Below are 19,388 nucleotides of genomic sequence, written 5' to 3' on the forward strand. Positions count from 1 at the left end.
GTCGATCCTGTAGCCTGGCTCGAGCCCGCGTGCATATAGCTCCACTGACCACACCCTGACCCTAGTGGGTGTAGTGTGGCTGCCGGCCTCGTCTTTGTAGAATTGTGTACATGCATACCCTACTGTGTATCGGCGGCACGTCGTTTTCACGAGGTGATCGATCGTCCGTCCGGGAGAGCCTGCCGAGACGGACAGGCGGTTCCAGATGCAGGTGCGTCCAGCCCGAACCTTTCTGACTGGATTGACGGTGCGCGCGGTTCCAGTTCAGACGAGAAGAAATTGACGAGGCACCGGCGTGGCGGCGTACATAGTGCAGAGCTGCCGAATAATATAAGCAGTGAAATAAACATCCGGAGTCGGGAAAGTGAGAATCGTGCTTAGGCTAGACGCATGAGGCAGGAAATAATCAACGCAAGACTTCAACACAAGTCATATTGGAATGGGAAGCAGCGGAGATTGTGGACTGGAGCAACGCGGCATCTCGTAATAAGAATGCCAAAGTCAAAACTTAACCGCTACGTATACATACGACTGTCAACACAAATCCGCTGTTAGAAACAGACCCGGTTCGAAATCTCGTAATAAAAATCTCAAAGTCAAAAGTTAACAGCTACGTATACATACGACTGGCAACACAAATCCGCTGTCAGAAACAGACCCGGTTCGAAATTGAACTAAAATGGCAGGAGCCCCCTGCCGTTCATGAAAAATAGATCCGGTTCCTAATGCAGGCGAGTTTCCGATCTATTGCAGAAATCAAAAAGGGTAAGGCCAGGACACGATTCGGTTCGAAATTCACAAAGAAAATCTGCAAATGGGCTGTACCAAACGATGCCTCTGATACGGCCCGTATATTCCGCCCACAAGGCCACACAGCCCAGCCGCTAGCGCATTGATCCCACGCCTCGCGCGCGCCAGATTGTTTCCTTTCCTTGTGGCTCTTTGCGTTCCATTCACGTCCGTCGACGGTCGTCTGTCTGGCCATGACGAGGAGGCAAAGGCAAAGGCAGGCCCAGTTCCGATAAACGCGGGACCGACAGGGTTACTTGCGTAAAAAACACCAAACCCGGGGGCCCGAGCGCCCAACCGAAACCTTCGACCGGTCCCCTCCCACCAGGAGGTGGTGGCCCACGGGCCAGAGACTGCGCGCCTCCCTTCCGAGCCGCTTCCTCCCTCCGTCACCGATGGGTCATGGGCTCATGGCAGTTGCGCACTCGGCAGAACAGAGTGGAAAATAGAATTTAGGCCTACCCTCTCAGAGCCAGATCTGAGGCGCCACCCCGACCACCGGCCACCGCACCGCGTCGTCGTCCTCCTCGCGCTCGCGACGCCTTCTGGAAGCTTCGGGAGGCCGCGCTCCGCTCCGGCGGGCGGGCGGGCGGGCGGGATGGGGGTGTTCGACCGGCTGCCGCCGATGGACCACATGCGGTCCGAGAAGATGTGCTTCGTGCAGCTCATCATGCCCGCCGAGAGCTCGCGCCTCGCCGTCACCTACCTCGGCGAGCTCGGCCTACTCCAGTTCAAGGACGTGAGTGCCCCTCCCTCTCTTCCGCCGCTCCCTGCTACCTCACCGCCTCTGGCTTTCTCGCCCCGGATCTACCTAAATCCAGCCTCGAGAGTCGTGATCTCTCTCCCGGCCCCGCTCGCGCGCGTCACGCTCTGCGCTCTGTTGGATCTAGCTCTAGGCCGTGGTCGGATTGGAGAGCTAGTGTTTTGATCTCCGGTGTCATTCGATCCCGGTTTGGCGCGCGTTTCACGTCTGAGCTGGCTTGGGCGTCCGCGCTGATCGGTTGGCGTGGGAGGTCGGGTTTAGATCAGAGGAACACGCCCAGCAATCTCATTGAGGACTCAGGTTCACGGGAATGGCTCACGTGAATGGGTCAATGTAGGAGAGCAGGAGGGCTTTTCATGACAAGCGCGAAATTGGATCACTGTGCTTTAGCTTCGCGTGATCATATTCACAGTATCCATCTGTGTTGACCTTAAGCCAGTGTATGCAAAAGAATTGCCACTGTGTGTGCTTTTGACTGTCTGTGCGAACAAAATATTATAGAGTTAAGTTATACTCTTTGTTACTTGTACCATTACGCATAGTCTTCTGCTTTTAAGCAAATGTAGCAAGTCAGACTGATAAATTGGTTCAATGAAATGAGTAATGATGTTTTGTCATTTTGAGATTAGGTGTTTAAACCTTGGCATGTCATTTTCAGTTTACTCTCTTAGTTTTATATATGCCTTTTATTTTATATTCCGACTCATTATCATTATGTTAGATTTTATTCTGAGGCATCACATGTTACTGTCAGTTTGTTGTAACATTGTTTGAAGGTAAATTGGTAAGGATGGTTGGTTTCAAAACCTATTGTTTTCCTTGTTATTTTTTCTTCACTTGATGTTTGATTAAATGGAGGGAGAGGGGTTGCATGGGGAAGCTATATTTGTTTTGAGCTACTAGTGACCATATATGAAGAAGAGACACTATTTTGTTTTTTTTTACCTTGTTCTTGTGATGTCATCGTCCAACTCCAACACGATATGTTCCTCTTTCTGTTGACTGTTACAGTATGGATTTTGCTGATATCTTTTCTTATCTTTTGCAGTTGAATGAGGATAAGAGTCCTTTCCAGCGTATATTTGTCAACCAGGTATTCCAGCTTACCCTATTCTTCCATTCATTTTTTTCGCTGATCATCTTAGTTTGCATGCACCTTTTTTATTACACAAATGCCTTATCTTAGACATGGATTTGGGAACCATGTTTTTTTTGTTTTATTCATCACTTAGTTATTCTATTTGTTAAACAAGATCTTTACTTGGGTGTTACAGTTATGTAATTCCCAGATAGTATTCCTTGTGTTGCTAGGACTAATCCAATGTGCAGTGAAATGACTAGTTTTTCCAGTTTTGATAAGATATATCACTTAAAGGAAATTGCACAGCAATAAAATATTTTAGGATTTTTCTTTTCATTTGCTGGAATTTAAATGGAACACAAGAAAGTTTAAATAGAAAGATTACTGGTACCTTTGTTCTTGGTCATTTTTCTTCTTCTGAAAAATAGGCAACATCAACACGTTTCCTCCCCCCCCCCCCCCAAAAAAAAAATGTTGAAATATATTAATTATATAGTCCAGTTCTCCGTTAGAAGCATTACGGATTGGGTGTTTCACTTTCACACTGTGAATAATGAATGTTTCTGTTCTCTCATAAAATAATTACAGAGAACACACAGAATCAAACCGAGGCAATCTATCAAATGGTCAAGATTAATACTCTGAACTTTCTTTGTTTCCCAAAGTTGTTGGAAGCAGCTGGGAAACAAGATTTTGGGTAAATAAATATGCAGTGTATTTCTTTCTTTTTTTTTTTGGGGGGGGGGGAGGGTAAAAATATTCATTGCATTATGGTATTTGATATCATGAGTAATGTATTGCCAATCAAGTGACAGTTGAAATATGCTCATAGCACTGAATACAGTATGGTAGATGATAGAAAATGTAAAAAAGAAAACCATAATACAGAAACAATATGATGATGAAGTGGCCAGTACTCAAACTTATTGTTTGGGCTGTTGCTTTCTTTATTTTATGTTCATGGTCTCAGTAACTTTTTTATTATGTTGACAAATGTACCTCAATTCCCTTGCAGGTAAAGCGATGTGCAGAAATGTCACGCAAACTAAGATTTTTCAGTGATCAGATCAACAGGGCAGGAGTAAGATCTTCTGTTCGACCTGCACTTGAACCGGATATTGATTTGGAGGAGCTAGAGGTGCATTACTCATCTTTCCTGTAGCAGAAAGTTTTCTATGTTTTTTCTTTCGAAGGTTGCTGTTTTAAGTGAAAACAAAAGCTTGCTTGAGTGAGAATAAAAACTTGCTTTTGTTGGTTCTCCAGGCAAGATTGGGTGAACATGAGCATGAACTGCTTGAGATGAATACAAATAGTGACAAGCTACAACAGACATACAATGAGCTTCTTGAATTCAAGCTGGTCTTGTCAAAGGTTGTATCTCATTCTTGTGACTTGATTGAAATTACTGATCCATGTGTTTTCTTATGTATTTTCAATGAAAGATGAATATCTCTTTTGAGTTTTGACTTCAATGATACACCTAGTGAATTTTCTTGTGGAAAATAAAACATGCCAGAAATTTATACTGTAGGCAATGTTAGGTGATTTTTGTTATGTTACAAACTGCAACATTGCTTGGCAAGCACAATCACCTTCTGTAGTTAGTCATTTCCAGTAACATATCAAATTTGGTTTAAATAGTATTTTGCTCTTCTTTCCATTCCATGTTTTCTCAAACAACATCTTGCAGGCAGGTGGCATCCTTGCTTCTTCTCACAACCATGCAGCTTCAGCTGAGCGTGAGCTAGATGAAAACATAGATGACAATGGAGTAGACGAGGGAAATGCCTATTTGCTTGAACAGGTCTTATTTTAGCCCTGATCCATAATGTTAACACTATTCCATTGCCTGTTCCACCATTATAAACAGAACTGTTCCCAGGGAGTGCATCAAAGAGCACATGGAAATTCTGGAGTGAGATTTGTTAGTGGAATAATATTAAAGTCGAAGGCACTTGCTTTTGAGCGGATGCTTTTTCGAGCTACAAGAGGAAACATGTTATTCAATCAGGCATCTGCAGGGGAACCTGTTACTGATCCCATATCTGGTGAAGAGGTCTGATCATCATGGTTTGCCCTTGCTAATTTCTGTGTACATTGAGTTAAAGTTTTTTTTCTAAATTTGCTTCAAAATATTTACTGATCGCATTATTTGGACTCTTTTTTTAGTTTTCATTTACTTCAGCTAAAATCAATGCAATACGTTCAGAAAACCAATTTAGTTCATTTGGTATCTTAAAAGATTCTGAATAATATGTTAACATTTTGACAGGTAGAGAAAACTGTTTTTGTAGTTTTCTTTTCTGGGGAACAAGCAAAAGCAAAGATACTAAAGATTTGTGATTCATTTGGAGCAAGTTGCTACCCTGTTCCTGAGGAGATGGTCAAGCAGAGACAAATTTTCAATGAGGTATTAATTTCCCTGTTTGGCACACTATTTTGTTAGTTCATTTTCTTACTTTGAAATGCAACATGTGATTTGATTCTATATATTGCTATATTATTAGAGTGTTCTTGAGTCTTTGATGATAGTAACTTACAATTTATGACTTCTGCCAGGTATCGGCTCGTCTCTCTGACCTGGAAGTTACTTTGGATGCTGGAATCCAGCACAGAAACAAAGCTCTTGAGTCAATAGGATCACAATTGTGGAGGTGGACAATCATGGTAATAAAGTAAATACCAATTTATCATTTTCTATTTCTGCAACTTTTTCACACCTAAAATCATGGTATGTGGACTTTTTCCTGTTTCTGGCAGTTATGAACCAAAATTTTTTTGTATTCCTTTTAGGTTAAAAAGGAGAAAGCTGTATATGACACACTCAACATGTTGAACTTTGATGTGACAAAGAAGTGCCTTGTTGGAGAAGGATGGTGTCCTATATTTGCTAAATCTCAGGTCAGAAACAATACATTTAATTTGAATCATTATGATCATTCATTTTTGACAGAACAGAAGTTTCAGAAGATGTTTCTTACTTCAACTTGCATTTCAGATCAAGGATTGTTTGCAGCGTGCCACGCTTCACAGCAATTCACAAGTTGGAACAATATTTCATGAGATGGACACTATTGAATCACCACCTACATATTTCCGAACTGATAAGTTTACCAATGCTTTCCAGGAAATAGTTGATGCATATGGGTATGCGCATAGCTGCAAAACTTTTCATGATGGATAATTTTATTTTATTATATACCTCTGCCTTTTAAGTAGTTGCTTAGTGATTATAATTATCACTATGCTATCAAATAAATTAGCTGGAGTAACGCTAGCTACTTTGTCCAGGGCAAATTTTTTCCTATGTTGTTTTAACATTTAAGTGATTGAGGCTGTTGTGTGTTCAGTGTTTTCCTATAGCATTTAATGTTGGTGATTTTTACATGGGTAATTATTTATTGAAACCTTTGTGGTTATTTGGATCATGGGATCCCTTGAATCATTGGGTGTGTGTTTGATGTGATTACCTTTGCCTGGGAAAGTTCGTTATATTCAATATTTTTTTAGCTATTTTCTTATGAAAGAGATGCTTTGTCTGACAGGTTTATCATGAACCTTGCATAGTGAGTTGATTATGATTATGATTTTGTTTTATTGCAGTGTTGCTCGATATCAAGAAGCTAACCCGGCTGTATATTCTGTTGTGACATTCCCATTTCTTTTTGCTGTTATGTTTGGAGATTGGGGTCATGGAATATGTCTATTACTAGGAGCTTTGGTTCTTATAGTTCGCGAGAAGAGACTTTCCTCTCAGGTAAATGGTGCTGAACTTGATTATTTTTTATTCTTTCTTTAGCATAGCCATTAGAAACAAATCATGTGTTGTGTTATACTGTATTAAATATCATGAAGGAATTTTAGCACCTAAAGAATATTCTTAATCCACTCCTTAACATTTTTTGAATGTATTATACTTCATTCTGATGAGTTAGAGGCAAAAGAGAAACCTATTATGTCACAGGACCTGTTCAGAAATATGGCAGATAACCCATTTAGTAATTAGTCGTGATATATTTGCATACGAGTTTGGAAAATCACTCTTGTAATGCAAATGGAATCCAGTTTAACACATCTGCATGCAGGAAACCCAGTGAAGAGTTTTTCTGGGTCCTTTGGCTCCAATGATGCTTGTCTGTTTCAGGCCCATTTGAACCCCTCTTGGATTATGAAAATCCGATAAAAAGAATCTAAGTAACAGCCAAACGGGAGGGATAACACAGGGTAAAAAAAATCCAATGTAAGAATCCGTGGAAAGCTGGATAATACTAGATTCTTCTCACTACCATTGATGGAACACATACATTGCATGCCTGTTTGCTTTGTAGTTGGTGCCAATTCACAGTCATATTGGGTAAAAATGTTTAAGGGTATATAGAGAAAATAATAATACTTCAAAATAACTATTATCTCAATATAAAATCTAGGATCCAAATAAGTAGAGATTATTTATATCTAGAATCCGGATTCTAAATTCCATTCTTTTTTTTAGACCCAGTTATAGACGCAGACGCTCACAAACACGAGCGCACACTCACCCCTATGAACGCACGCATGCACACCCTACCTCTATGAGCACCTCCGAAGAACCAAGTTGGACCAGCAAATCTCGAGATTGACGAAGTCACCACAGGCGCCTCACTATCGACGGACATGTCGCCTACCACTGAAAGCATAGCGGCGTTAAATCCTGGAATAAATCCAGAAAAATGCGAGCACCTGTGTCAAGTCGGAGACTTGAACCCAGGTGGGCAGGTTTCACCACAAGGAACCCAACCAGCTGATCTAAATTCTATTAATGGCGAAACAATTTGCTTTTGGGCAGACCACTGGTTGAGTGGCAGGACAGTTGCTGAAATTGCTCCCAACCTGATCAAGTTGATCCCAAAGAGGGTTGTCAAGAATCGGACTGTTGCTCAGACCCTGGAAAACAGCTGGGTGGCCGACATCAATGGGCCTTGACAGTGCAGGTCCTCACTGAGTATTTGCTTTTATGGGATCAAGTTGATGGCCTATATACCCAACAAGATGTCCAGTCAGGTTCTTATAGAAGCAAATCATCCTATGCTGCTTTCTTCACGAGTTCAATTAAATTCTCTCCTTGGAAGGAAATTTGGAAGAGGTGGGCTCCTCTTTGCTGCAAGTTTTTCATTTGCTTGGCCTTCAAGAACCGCTGTTGGATTGCCGATAGCTTAGCTAAGCGGGGTCTGCCTCACCAGGATGCCGGCCCCTTATGCGACTAGGAAGAGGAGACAATCCAGTCCAGCACCTGTTAACCTCCTGTTTTTTCACTCGGTAGGTGTGGTTCTTGATTTTGCAGCATCTGAACTTATCTGCTGTAGCTCCCACTACCACAGACGTCCTCTTCTCAACTGGTGGAGAAAAGCTGTTAGGGGAGTCCCAAAGGAGATGCGGAAAGGATTAAATTATCTCATCATTCTCATATCCTAGGAATCCTAGAAGCACTGAATTCATGTGTGTTTGAAGGAGCCTTGCCTAGTATCCATACACTCCTGCAAATCCTAGGAGATGAGTGCAGTTTGTGGTGCATGGCTTGAGCATCAAAGCTTAATGAATTGCTCACAAGGTCTTTGGTCCAGTTTGCCTGATTTGTAGAGTAGTTTTGTTGTTCAGGTACTGGTCTTGTATAGAACCACCCCCACCCTTTCCTTCTCGGTTAGGGTGGGTTGGTGTGGTGTTGTTTGTTTGGCGAGCTGGGTTTCTTTCTAAATCCAGCTCGTCTTGTATTCTTCTATCTTAATGAAATGACATGCAGATCCCTTGAGTAGTTCGAGAAGAAAAAAATCTATAGGGAATTTGAACGGGACATAAGTCTTGGTATGGTTCTGTGAAGGGCTCTGTTGCCCTTTTTATTTCTTAATCTTATACTCCTATAAAGCTAAATCCCACTAACTACTTCTCTCAACATGCAAGCTATCCAACTAAGCAACCCACTATCATACACAATTAAAAATTTACTAGCCCATGCAATTGTAGTGTCCATGTCACCAAGTCACTATATTTTCTCTCAACATGCAAGCTGTCCAACTAAGCAATGCCTATCACTTACAACTAAAATCCACTAGCCATACAATTATAATGTCCATGTCAGCAAGACACATAAGTGTTTTGTTTGTCCACATCATCATGCCACGTCATCCACCGCATTCCCGCAGCAACGCTTGGGGTATTCTTAAGTATAAAGATACACAGCTCTCCTGCATGTTTGAAAAAAAAATATGTGCTTTAAAAAGTTTTCCTTTATAAGTATGAAATTGTTTGGAATCTATCCTTTTCTTTTAGTGTAGCTTCAGGAGCCTTAATTTGAACTTTGTATCTTGCCATTTATTTCAGTGTCTGCTCAAGCACACTTAATCTCTTCCAGTAACCTTTGGTTTATAACTTATTTCAGAAGCTTAGCAGCTTTATGGAGTTGGCATTCGGCGGACGATATGTTATTCTTCTGATGGCAATATTCTCAATATACTGTGGCCTTATATACAATGAGTTCTTCTCAGTTCCATTCCATATATTTGGCAAATCTGCATATGAATGCCGGGACAAAAGCTGCAGGTGTGCCTACTCTTCAATGTGTTCAAGTTTTAATGAGATCATTGTTCTCTGAATTTTCTAAAATGCTGGAGGTCATAATATCAATTAAAATCCCACGTTAGCTCAATTATTTGTTAGTTATTCTGTTTTTGTGGCTGCTGGCGAAATCCCTGCTTTATTTGATCACAGTATCTTAATTTCACAATGATCACTATCACTGTATCTTCAATTTGCTACATGAGAGCAAGTGCATTTCCCCCCCTTCTCACCTTTCAGGTTTACACTAATATGGGCCTGTTTGGATACACATGGCTAGTTACTAGTTGGGGCTAAAAAATAGCCCAAATTAGCTTGTGGTTGGCTAGCTAGTTGGCTAAAAAATTAGCCCTCCTATTAGCCCTCATGTTTAGATGCACTAGAGCTAATTTTGGCTTATTTTTAGTTAGCTAGCTAGCAATTACCCCTTGTATCCAAACAGGCCCTAAAGTTGCTATCCCAGGGTATACAGTCTATCGATAAATATGCCAAATTACAAAAAGTCTATACCTTAATCTTTTGTATGACTATCAAAGAGATATGCATAAAATATTAGGGACATATGCGCCATCGCTCATCAATCATACAAAAGTCTTTAAGTTTCGACCTAAAATCATGTGCACCTACTAGTCAAATTGTGACAGTGAATTTCTTAGTGCATTGTCTATAGTGAAGTATGTGGCCTAGAGAGCCATACTTTTTGCTTGGTTGTAGCCATTTTTTATTGATGGTCTATAAGCCTTTATCCGATTGTTTGTTCCTTTTCTGAATGGCTGGTAATTAATGTAATGTTTGACCTCCTCTATTAACATATAGCAACAGTAGGTCAAGGAAGCAAATTTTGCATGTAACTCACTTTAATGTCAGATAGCCATGCATTGAATGTTTCTCCGCCAAGATTTAACACCTAACTTATTGCTTCAGTGATGCACATACTATTGGTCTCATCAAAGTCCGTGACCCCTATCCTTTTGGGGTGGATCCAAGCTGGCGTGGAAGTCGGTCTGAGCTACCCTTTCTAAACTCATTAAAGATGAAGATGTCTATACTAATGGGTGTTGCCCAGATGAACCTGGGGATTGTATTAAGTTATTTCGACGCACGATTTCATGGAAATGCCCTTGACATAAGGTGCTGTATATTCTTTTGTATCTTCTCTTCTGATACAGCCAAATAGAGAGAAATTGCAGTGCTTTAACTGTGCACATTCTTCAGGTATCAATTCATACCACAGATGATTTTCCTGAATAGCCTTTTTGGTTACTTGGCACTCCTGATTCTTATCAAGTGGTGCACGGGCTCTCAAGCTGATCTTTATCATGTGATGATATATATGTTCCTTGATCCTGCTGGAGATCTTGGAGAAAATCAACTGTTTTGGGGCCAAAAGGAACTTCAGGTTCAATTAAGTGCATCCTTCTGAAAAAGGAAAAGTAATACTCTGTATTTCTAACATCCTTGGTGTGCCAACTTATCTGCCTTTTCCTTTCAGATATTGTTGTTACTTCTGGCTTTGGTCGCTGTTCCATGGATGCTCTTCCCAAAACCTTTTATCTTGAAGAAACTTCATAAGGAGGTATTGTGATTTGGAAATTGTTCTTGAAAAATATATCAAGGGAATTTTCTGTACTAAGTTCTCTTTAACCATGGCCCTTTTACTTAGTGCAGCCTCAGAATTTCTCAATAAATCTACGTAAATGATCAATGTTTATGAGAAACAAATTGAAATTCCTTTTATGTTTAAGTAGGCAAGGCAAAAATAACTAATTTTGCATACCTGGATGCAGAGATTTCAAGGTCACACCTATCGCTTCCTCGGGACATCTGAAATGGATCCAGATTCTGAACCTGATTCTGCCCGAGCACGTCATGATGATTTCAATTTCAGCGAAGTTTTTGTGCATCAAATGATACATTCCATTGAGTTTGTACTTGGCGCAGTTTCAAATACTGCATCTTATCTTCGACTTTGGGCTCTGAGGTTTGTCTCTTGTGAATTGTGATGTTTTGTTGGTTGCTGCCAGTTTTAACTTTCTCCATTTCAACTCCTCACTTCTGTGTACTGATTGTTGGTTTCAGCTTGGCGCATTCAGAGTTGTCAACAGTTTTCTATGAGAAGCTGCTGTTACTTGCCTGGGGGTGAGCACTTGCTGCTACTCTGACAAACTCCGCAGCTAGTTTTCAATATATTGTCTGCTGGTTTTATAAGAAACCTTCCGACACTTCTCCTTTGTACTTGCATGATGAGCAAAATTTGATGATCACATACTAAGATTGCTTTCTCTGTTGTCAATAGGTATGACAATCTTATCGTGAAGTTAGGGGGGCTTATAGTTTTTGCTTTTGCTACTGCCTTCATATTGCTCATGATGGAAACACTGAGTGCCTTCCTGCATGCACTACGTCTGCACTGGGTTGAGTTCATGAACAAGTTCTATCACGGGGATGGTTACAAGTTCAAGCCATTTTCATTTGCTCTGCTAGCAGATGACGAAGACTGATGCATATGTAGTTCAGCACGTAAAGAGATTGGTTCATTTCTTACAAAGGAATTTTTGGAGCACAGTGTCAAATTTCGTGGGCAAGATGGACTTTCCCTGATACACAGCATTTTGGCAGACCGCTAGACTTCTTCCCAGCGCATGAGTGCAGTCCATGTTGAGATTGCCAGCCTTGTGGAAGGAGATTTTGTAAGTTTACAGCAATATTGTAGAGGGCAGGTTCATGGTACAGTTCCTCCAACGGAGATGCAGATTATAGTTACTAACAAAAAAGATAGAAATGTAGATTTGCCCGCGTACTTTTAGCTTTAAATTTTATCAACATGACTGGCCCTTACCGCTTATGAATGGAAAAGATGTATTTGGCCATTCATATGCCGAGGCTGGAAAAAGGCATACAAGATATTTTTACTGTTTTTTTTTACAATTCAAATAAATAGTTGTCCTTGTGCTTATTCTTTTTTAATCTTTTTTAAATGCTGCTCTTTGTCTGATGTGACTAATGCTCATGTGCTGGCAGACCTTTTGTGTGGTCCGTGTGATAGGTTAAATTTGGATTAGCTTTGCTAGCTTAAGTTTACTATTGGCCTTGCCGATAAATTGACTGTTCCCTTTTCAGTCGCAAGTTGCGTTCTGTAAATCACCTGGAAATATTGATGTCCTACACATTGTATAGTTTCTAACTTTTTATGCAAATCCCCGTCAAGGTAACAATATTGGTGGCCAACTCATTCTAACCGTACTAGTTCGTCTGGAAAGTTTACATCTAACGTTTGGAAAGTTTTCACGGAGCAGGCCTCTTTTGCCGGACGGGAGTATTTTTTGCAAATATTGTTGATGTTTGGATGTAAACGCCAGCCCACCACGAATTGATGCTGATGTCTGCCAATTTCAGTTGTTCTAGATTTGTTGTCGGAATGCCATGTTTATGTGATTGATCCGAGGAAGAACATATGCCTCCATTCTAAATTGTAAAAATCTTCACTCTAAATTATAAAAATTATAAGTTGTTCTAGCTTTTCCTACACAATAATTCGACACACGCCTCTGGCTCGGTGAGTATGTCAGATCTATTTTTTTTTCTTTAAACTATCGGGATTCACTGGTGCAGGTTGGACAAAGGGAGACTCCAGATGAGTTTCGGGCAAGGTGAAATGCTGGACGCCCTAACGTCGGGGGGGGTTGAGTAGTTCCCCACCTGAATTTCATTATTGGCCCAAAACGGGACATTTGACATTGGGGAAGATTACAAAATAATAGGAAGGAAAAATCTGGCAAGCTCTGAGCCTCTGGAGCATCTATGCCTGCATAACCATCTCCAAAAGTTGGCACCATTGATCCGCAACTCCTTTTTTCCGTCTCGGTATTCTAACCCGCCACAGCGTAGCCGCGTTCCTGCATTCTCCGAACACCTGTGACAGTGTTTTTAGTTCGCTCTGAAAAACTGTGGCGGTCCTGGCCTTCCATAGCTGCCAGCAGGCTAAGGCAACAAAAGTTGAGAACTCCTGATCAGGGATTGCACTCGTGGGTGTTAAGTTGTGGATGTTGTCGACAGACATTCCGATTATTGCCGTCAACCCCAGTCCTAGAACTGCTTGTTGATTGTGCACCCACTGATTATGTGTTCCGGGGTCTCTTCCGCTTCCCTGCACACTTCACAAACCGCATCTTGCACCGCATTCTTCTTCAGTAGGGATACGGCCCCGAAGTAATAGCCACATGAACAATTGGACCTTGGCGGCGCTGAGTTCTGCCAAATAAATGCCGCTCTCGCATCATTTGGTTGGCCCTTCGCTTTCAGCAACGGGTAGATTGCCCCGGTATCTAGGCTGCCGTTGGCTTTGCAGAATGGCGACGATCGCTGATTCCTGCAGCAAGGTTCGCTGCAGAATTCCTTCTACCACGATAAGCTCTGACTGAGCCCTCCCAGATAGTCGCGGCATGAATTTTTGGCGAAGACCGGAGGCTACCATGTCCCCCGCACTCGCATCTCTGTCAGTGCAGTGACCAAACAGGGCCTTCACTGCGCCGCTCGCTATTTCGATGTGCGTCGGCGGATGAAGCAGTAGGAGTAGACCATGTGCCGAAGGGCCTTGTCTGGTATCACGAGGGTGTACGTGTACGGGCTGGAGTCCGATTTAGCGAGGATGGTCGCGGCATTGGAGACGAACCAGGCAGATAGATCAGAATTGCGATGGACCATCCTAGAAACCAAGAAGAAGCACCTGCAAATGCTGCTGGACTGGAAGATTATGAAGGTAAGGAGGGAGAGTAACAAAGTGGCTCACGAACTTGCTCGTTTAGCTAGGCGGAATTTTCATACAGCTACTTAGTGGAGAGAAGCGTCTGTGCGAACGATGATTGTAATTCTCCGTGTCGAGCGGCAACCTGCTCGCACCTAACGCTATAATTCGTAGCAACGACACAAACGATTACCATGTAGAGGCGGTGTTTTTTTTTTTTTTATTTCAGAGTAAGAAAGAAAAAAGCACGGTAGTTTTGATGACTCGGGAAATTATAAAAAAAAACTGAACGTTCCAACCAAATTAGGTACTTCGCATGAAGTTTTCACTTTCAACTCAATATCTGAAAAGAGAAGTAATACTTTTATCGTTTCAAATTATAAGGTCCCATTGGATAGGGCTCCCTGCGGCTCCTGCTCATGCAAAGTAGGTATTCTTGTGATTGGTTTAGGGCCTGTTTAGATTGGGAACGAAAATTTTTTGGGTGTCACATCGGATGTGTCGGAAGGATGTCGGGAGGGGTTTTTAGAAACTAATAAAAAAATAAATTACATAGCTCGTCAGGAAACTGCAAGACAAATTTATTAAGCATAATTAATCTGTCATTAGCATATGTGGGTTACTGTAGCACTTAAGGCTAATCATGGAGTAACTAGGCTTAAAAGATTCGTCTCGCGATTCTCAACTAAACTGTGTAATTAGTTTATTTTTTTATCTATATTTAATGTTCCATGCATGTGTCTAAAGATTCGATGGGATGGATGAAAAAATTTTGGGTGGGGAACTAAACAGGGCCTTAATAGATGTTTTCTTTTATAGTTCCTATTCTGGACTAGGTTCATCTTAGAGTATCAGGTTGTAAACATGAAAAGGTAGGAACTTAAGGCCTGTTTAGATTGGGAACGAAAATTTTCTGGGTGTCACATCGGAGGTGTCGGAACGATGTCGTGAGGGATTTTTAGAAATTAATAAAAAAACAAATTACATAGCTCGTCAGGAAACTGCAAGATAAATTTATTAAGCATAATTAATCTGTCATTAGCATATGTGGGTTACTGTAGCACTTAAGGCTAATCATGGAGTAACTAGGTTTAAAAGATTCGTCTCGCGATTCTCAACTAAACTGTGTAATTAGTTTATTTTTTTATCTACAGTTAATTTTTCCATACATGTGTCTAAAGATTCGATGGGATGGATGAAAAAATTTTGGTTGGGGAGGCCTTAGTGGGTCCCCTTTATTTAGTTAGAGCGAAAAAGCTCGTGGAATTCTTATTTTCATAACACAGTCTTATTCCATACCTAGAAATTGGTTACCTATTTCTTCTATTTATAAAAATAACAAAGAGAAAACCTTTGCACAGATGGTTAAAATCCCTCTATTTATTCTTTTGTTTGTTAATGATGTAGTGAGTGAAGCAATCCATCAATCGATAAAGAGCCCACATGTTTCGCCCATAAAATGGTTTCACTCTTATGAAGCAACAAGAAAGAGGGGAGAAGATCCAATATTTTATTCTATGAAGAAAGTAAGCTATTGATTTAGTTTAGAGTAATGAACTAATAAAATCTTAATCAAAACTACACAATTAACCTAAAAATCAAAACCACCCTTCCATGGGAGGGTAAGCAGTTAACCTGGCACTATTCATCATGTGCAAACAGTGGTACTTCTCCAGCATCAAAGATGAATTCCAAATTGAATTGTTGTGGCTACTTTTAACTTTAGGTGTACTGTGTACATGATTTGGTAATGATTTTTTAAAATATTGCAACATGGTATTTAGCTAAAGAGAGCACCATATAATTTTTCTTGTGTAGACCAATGCCACCAATGGAAATGCCTAGAGCATCTCCATAAATATCCTATCCAACATCATATACCTAAAAAACAAACATTTTAGGAGATAGCTCATCTTATATACGTATAATTTTTAAGAGACCAGAAACACCCTTTCTTTTGATTCCTAAAGAAAGGAGACAACACCTTCCGTATACCTAAATAAAGAAATATAGGAGACAAATTTTATTAATATGCTACAACAGTGCTCTCCTATATCCTAAATAAAAATTGATTTTAAGATACTCTACTAATAACATAACTTATAGGAGATACAACATAAGGGATTCGACGACATGCTCTGATATCCCCACAGCACAGACGCACAAATTAGGATTCAGACAAGCTTCGCATTCAGGCTGGAGGGAAAGCCAAGCATGAATCCTGTTCCAGAAAATGAGTAGACTGGTAGCAGACTTGTATGTTAATCACCATTATTTAGGCCTAGGACTACTACATTATATTTATGCTTAATAATACATATCTGTGAATGTAATAGGTAGCAAAAATAGCAGCAGTCAAACCATTCTAAATATACAGACAAAAGCAGCGCTAAACCATAGGTGAACTATTCTCATGGAAGCCAATTTACAACTGAGAGGCAGCCATCGCAAAAATCAACACCCTTTGTAGGTGCCTTCTGTTTTCTGCCAATAAACATGGTAAGCAATGCAGAGACTTCCCTAGCTGATGGATAGACACTGGAGAGATATAAGCAATTGTCAGAACAAATAAAAAGGCATGAAACATGCATATACAAAATCTTGGGGAAAAATATTCAGGGAGCAACAATATTACCATAAAATTTGGTTGTCTTAGCCCTTTATTAGGTATCCCCATTGTGGTACTGAGTGCATACAGAGAGAAAATTGTCAGTTTATATGAAAATTTGTGCCATGTTTACGGTTTAGTGAGATGAATTATTTGCTGCAGCATTGTTTTACTGACAAATTACAGTATGATAGATTACCTGTGGCTGCATATAGCCCATCCCTTGGTTGTAAACTCCATGCTGAACCAACTGTAAGTAACATGAGTAGTTCAGTTTCGAGTTTGTTTCTTAAATCTGTCAGGAGCATTAGCAATCATGTAAGGACTCGAACAGGTAAGAGCACCCGTGCAGAGCGCACGCTCAAACGCAGATGGGCTGTCTGAGCAGTCTCAGAACACGCCACCAAGCCACACGCTTGGTCCCTATGCGGCACCCGGCAGTTCGCCCAGACTGGGATTCGAACGCGAGTGGGCAGCCTGGCCACTGCCAGCGCTACCAGTCAGTTTCAAGTATAACTGGGAGGGGTGGCCAATACATATAAAAAAAAATACTAACCTGGTTACTTGAGCTACTGGTGCCACCATGGGAACTGATCGCATCCTTCTTTATAGAGCCCTCGCCAGCCTTTGTAGACAGCTTACTATCACCCTACAAGAATTTTCCAAAAAATATTGATCAATATTCAGTTGCATCCTGGATGTGCAAACAGTACATGAAACTATTAACTTGTTCACAGCAACAACACTAGTTGCCTAGGAGCTTGCTTGGTAAGTCACGCAATCCAACAAACAATAGGCAATTTAGAAAACAAACGAGATCATGTATGCACTGTTTCGAACTAGCAGTCTTGTTCAGGTGTTAATGCCTACTAGTTTGCAGGCTCCTAAACTGATTGTGTATTTCCTGTCAAGTGCTCAATGTTTTCTAACTAAGGTGTTATAGGTTAGTAACCTGATAATGTTGTGTACACTGTACACTTCTACAGTTCAGCCAAAGCAAAGTCAAATACGTGCTGTTCTGACAAAAAATAAATAAATAAAATAAAATAAAAGCATGAAGATCACATACCTCCATCTGCAATCACCAGCCCGTCACCAGAAGAGGATATGCAAAGTACACAAAGAAACACCATGAGAAAGATGTACAAAAACATTAAAGTAAAGACAGAAGATCCACTTCTACAACACAGTAAGGGCAAGCCATCAATTACCTCTCTGTACTTTTGCAGGTAAATCTTGAGAGGCTCGACGTACTCCTCGAATCCTAATGTAGCCATCGCCCAAAGCAAATCGTCCCCGTTGATCGTCTTTCTCTTTTCCTTCTGACATTTGTCGCTGGCCCTGCAAGCAGCATCCGCGCCGTCGCCACATACATCAGAAACTGTCTCAAACTGAAAAGGAGAAGACGATCCAAGGCCAAGGCTACACTACCGGGCGTCGTGTCAACTCACTCGCTGGTGACAAAGGATATGAACTCGGAGACGCACTCCTGCAGGGTCTCCTTAGCGTCCTTAGCGATCTTGCCGTTGGCCGGGACGGCCTTCTTCATGATCCGGCTGATGTTGGCGATGGGCAGGAACCGGTCCTGCTCCCGGTAGCCTCCGCCGCCGCCGCCGCCGCCGCCGCCCTCGTGGCTCCCGCCGTCGTCCGCCATCGCCGGCGACCGGGCGCCTCCGCCGAAACCCTAGATCCGCCAAGACGAAGCCACACGGCATCGATCGCGTCAGAGCTTAGAAAAGCACCGCCGGGAATCGGAAGGTGGCGAGCGCGCAGCGTGTCGACGCGCCGTACGTACCTTATAAAAACGCGCGCGCGGAGGGGCGAGGAGGGGGAGAGAAGGGGGCAGGAGCTGGCCGCAGAGGGAGGAGGAGAGGTGGGGAATGGGGATCGGACGCTGGAGAAGAGGAGGCGCTCCGGGTGGGTGCGATGGAGGAAGCCGAGGTATCCGGGCCGTTCGTCGCCTGTAAATAGGGACGAGGAGGGAGTGGGCCCTGGCCCTGGGCCCGTGGTCCAGCTCCTGCCAGTGGACTTCTATTTTGTTTTAATTATGAAAGTGGACTCGGGGGTTTAGATGCTATTTGTGCCATTATTTTTTTAAAAAAAATGTTATTTCTGCCATTTTTCTTCTACTACTATAACTATAAGGAACTTTGGACTCCTTTTTCAGATGTAGAATAATATATCCGATTTTGACAGTTAAGCTTTAAAACATATACTTTGGCCATCAAACTATAAAAATATAAATGGACAGCTTTAGCCATAAGCTAGTTTGGGTTTTTCGTATATATATGATTAAATCTCTGAAATTTAATAACTAATTCATTTTAAATAAAAATAATAAATCATTAGAAAAATTAAAATTATCATATGGTTATTGATGATCTATTTAAAGTGTTAAACTTGTTTGGATCTTACTCGTTATAAGTTGCTTTGACTTTTTTTGTTTCATCCATTTTACTATGTTTATTGCTTTTGTAGTCACAGATGTTATTATCGTTTTCCACTATAATTATTAGATTAGGAGATCAACCAGAAAGATATGATGGATTCCAAGTGTACATGGAAGATCACAACGGTGACGCCAACCCAAGCCATGCTCCGCCACACACACTATCTAGGCATTGCTTGGTTAGTGATTTACTCTATCTTGATTGCTTAATAAGGCAAAGGCTCAAATGTCATGTGATCAACATAAGTAAAGCACAAAAATATAGCTCAAATAAATAGTGATTGTGATAAACGAGCAATGAAGCACTAGAAACATGAACAAATAAGATCTAGAAACTCTAAATAGAGCACTTCAACACTAATAGGT

The 19,388-nt window shown here is 41.3% G+C and overlaps 2 protein-coding genes across 3 annotated transcripts; one reads left to right on the forward strand and one right to left on the reverse strand.

Moving 5' to 3' along the window:
- Window positions 1,173-12,188, forward strand: LOC8085433 (V-type proton ATPase subunit a1). Its single transcript, XM_021456400.1, has 18 exons — window positions 1,173-1,528; window positions 2,601-2,645; window positions 3,649-3,771; window positions 3,897-4,004; window positions 4,324-4,437; window positions 4,516-4,689; window positions 4,906-5,043; window positions 5,193-5,300; window positions 5,427-5,534; window positions 5,632-5,780; window positions 6,237-6,390; window positions 9,046-9,206; window positions 10,146-10,352; window positions 10,437-10,620; window positions 10,714-10,797; window positions 11,009-11,202; window positions 11,301-11,360; window positions 11,518-12,188. Exons 1-18 carry the CDS (start codon window positions 1,388-1,390, stop codon window positions 11,720-11,722), a joined length of 2,457 nt encoding a protein of 818 aa, XP_021312075.1. The 5' UTR covers window positions 1,173-1,387; the 3' UTR covers window positions 11,723-12,188.
- On the reverse strand, window positions 16,087-18,515 carry LOC8057758 (nuclear transcription factor Y subunit B-3). 2 transcript variants are annotated; one of them, XM_002458676.2, is made up of 8 exons: window positions 18,369-18,515; window positions 18,025-18,257; window positions 17,785-17,914; window positions 17,643-17,648; window positions 17,130-17,222; window positions 16,773-16,823; window positions 16,601-16,649; window positions 16,087-16,503 (listed from the first exon to the last, which is right to left on the reverse strand). In XM_002458676.2, the coding sequence occupies exons 2-7, from the start codon at window positions 18,225-18,227 to the stop codon at window positions 16,629-16,631; spliced, it is 504 nt and encodes a 167-aa protein (XP_002458721.1). In that variant the 5' UTR covers window positions 18,228-18,257; window positions 18,369-18,515; the 3' UTR covers window positions 16,087-16,503; window positions 16,601-16,628. The 2 variants fall into 2 exon arrangements, with proteins under 2 accessions (XP_002458721.1, XP_021312076.1); XM_021456401.1 differs by lacking the exons at window positions 16,087-16,503; window positions 16,601-16,649 and having other exon boundaries at window positions 16,773-16,868.

This window comes from Sorghum bicolor, chromosome 3 (genome assembly GCF_000003195.3).
Source record: "Sorghum bicolor cultivar BTx623 chromosome 3, Sorghum_bicolor_NCBIv3, whole genome shotgun sequence".
Taxonomy (NCBI): domain Eukaryota; kingdom Viridiplantae; phylum Streptophyta; class Magnoliopsida; order Poales; family Poaceae; genus Sorghum; species Sorghum bicolor.

Coding starts and splice junctions, on each gene's coding strand:
- LOC8085433 (XM_021456400.1), top strand. CDS start 1,388: ATGGGGGTGTTCGACCGGCTGCCGCCGATGGACCACATGCGGTCCGAG. Junction 4,690..4,905: donor ATCCCATATCTGGTGAAGAG/GTCTGATCATCA, acceptor ACATTTTGACAG/GTAGAGAAAACTGTTTTTGT. Junction 9,207..10,145: donor TGCCGGGACAAAAGCTGCAG/GTGTGCCTACTC, acceptor TTATTGCTTCAG/TGATGCACATACTATTGGTC.
- LOC8057758 (XM_002458676.2), bottom strand. CDS start 18,227: ATGGCGGACGACGGCGGGAGCCACGAGGGCGGCGGCGGCGGCGGCGGC. Junction 16,824..17,129: donor CCAGTAGCTCAAGTAACCAG/GTTAGTATTTTT, acceptor TGTTACTTACAG/TTGGTTCAGCATGGAGTTTA. Junction 16,650..16,772: donor TGGGCTATATGCAGCCACAG/GTAATCTATCAT, acceptor GTATGCACTCAG/TACCACAATGGGGATACCTA.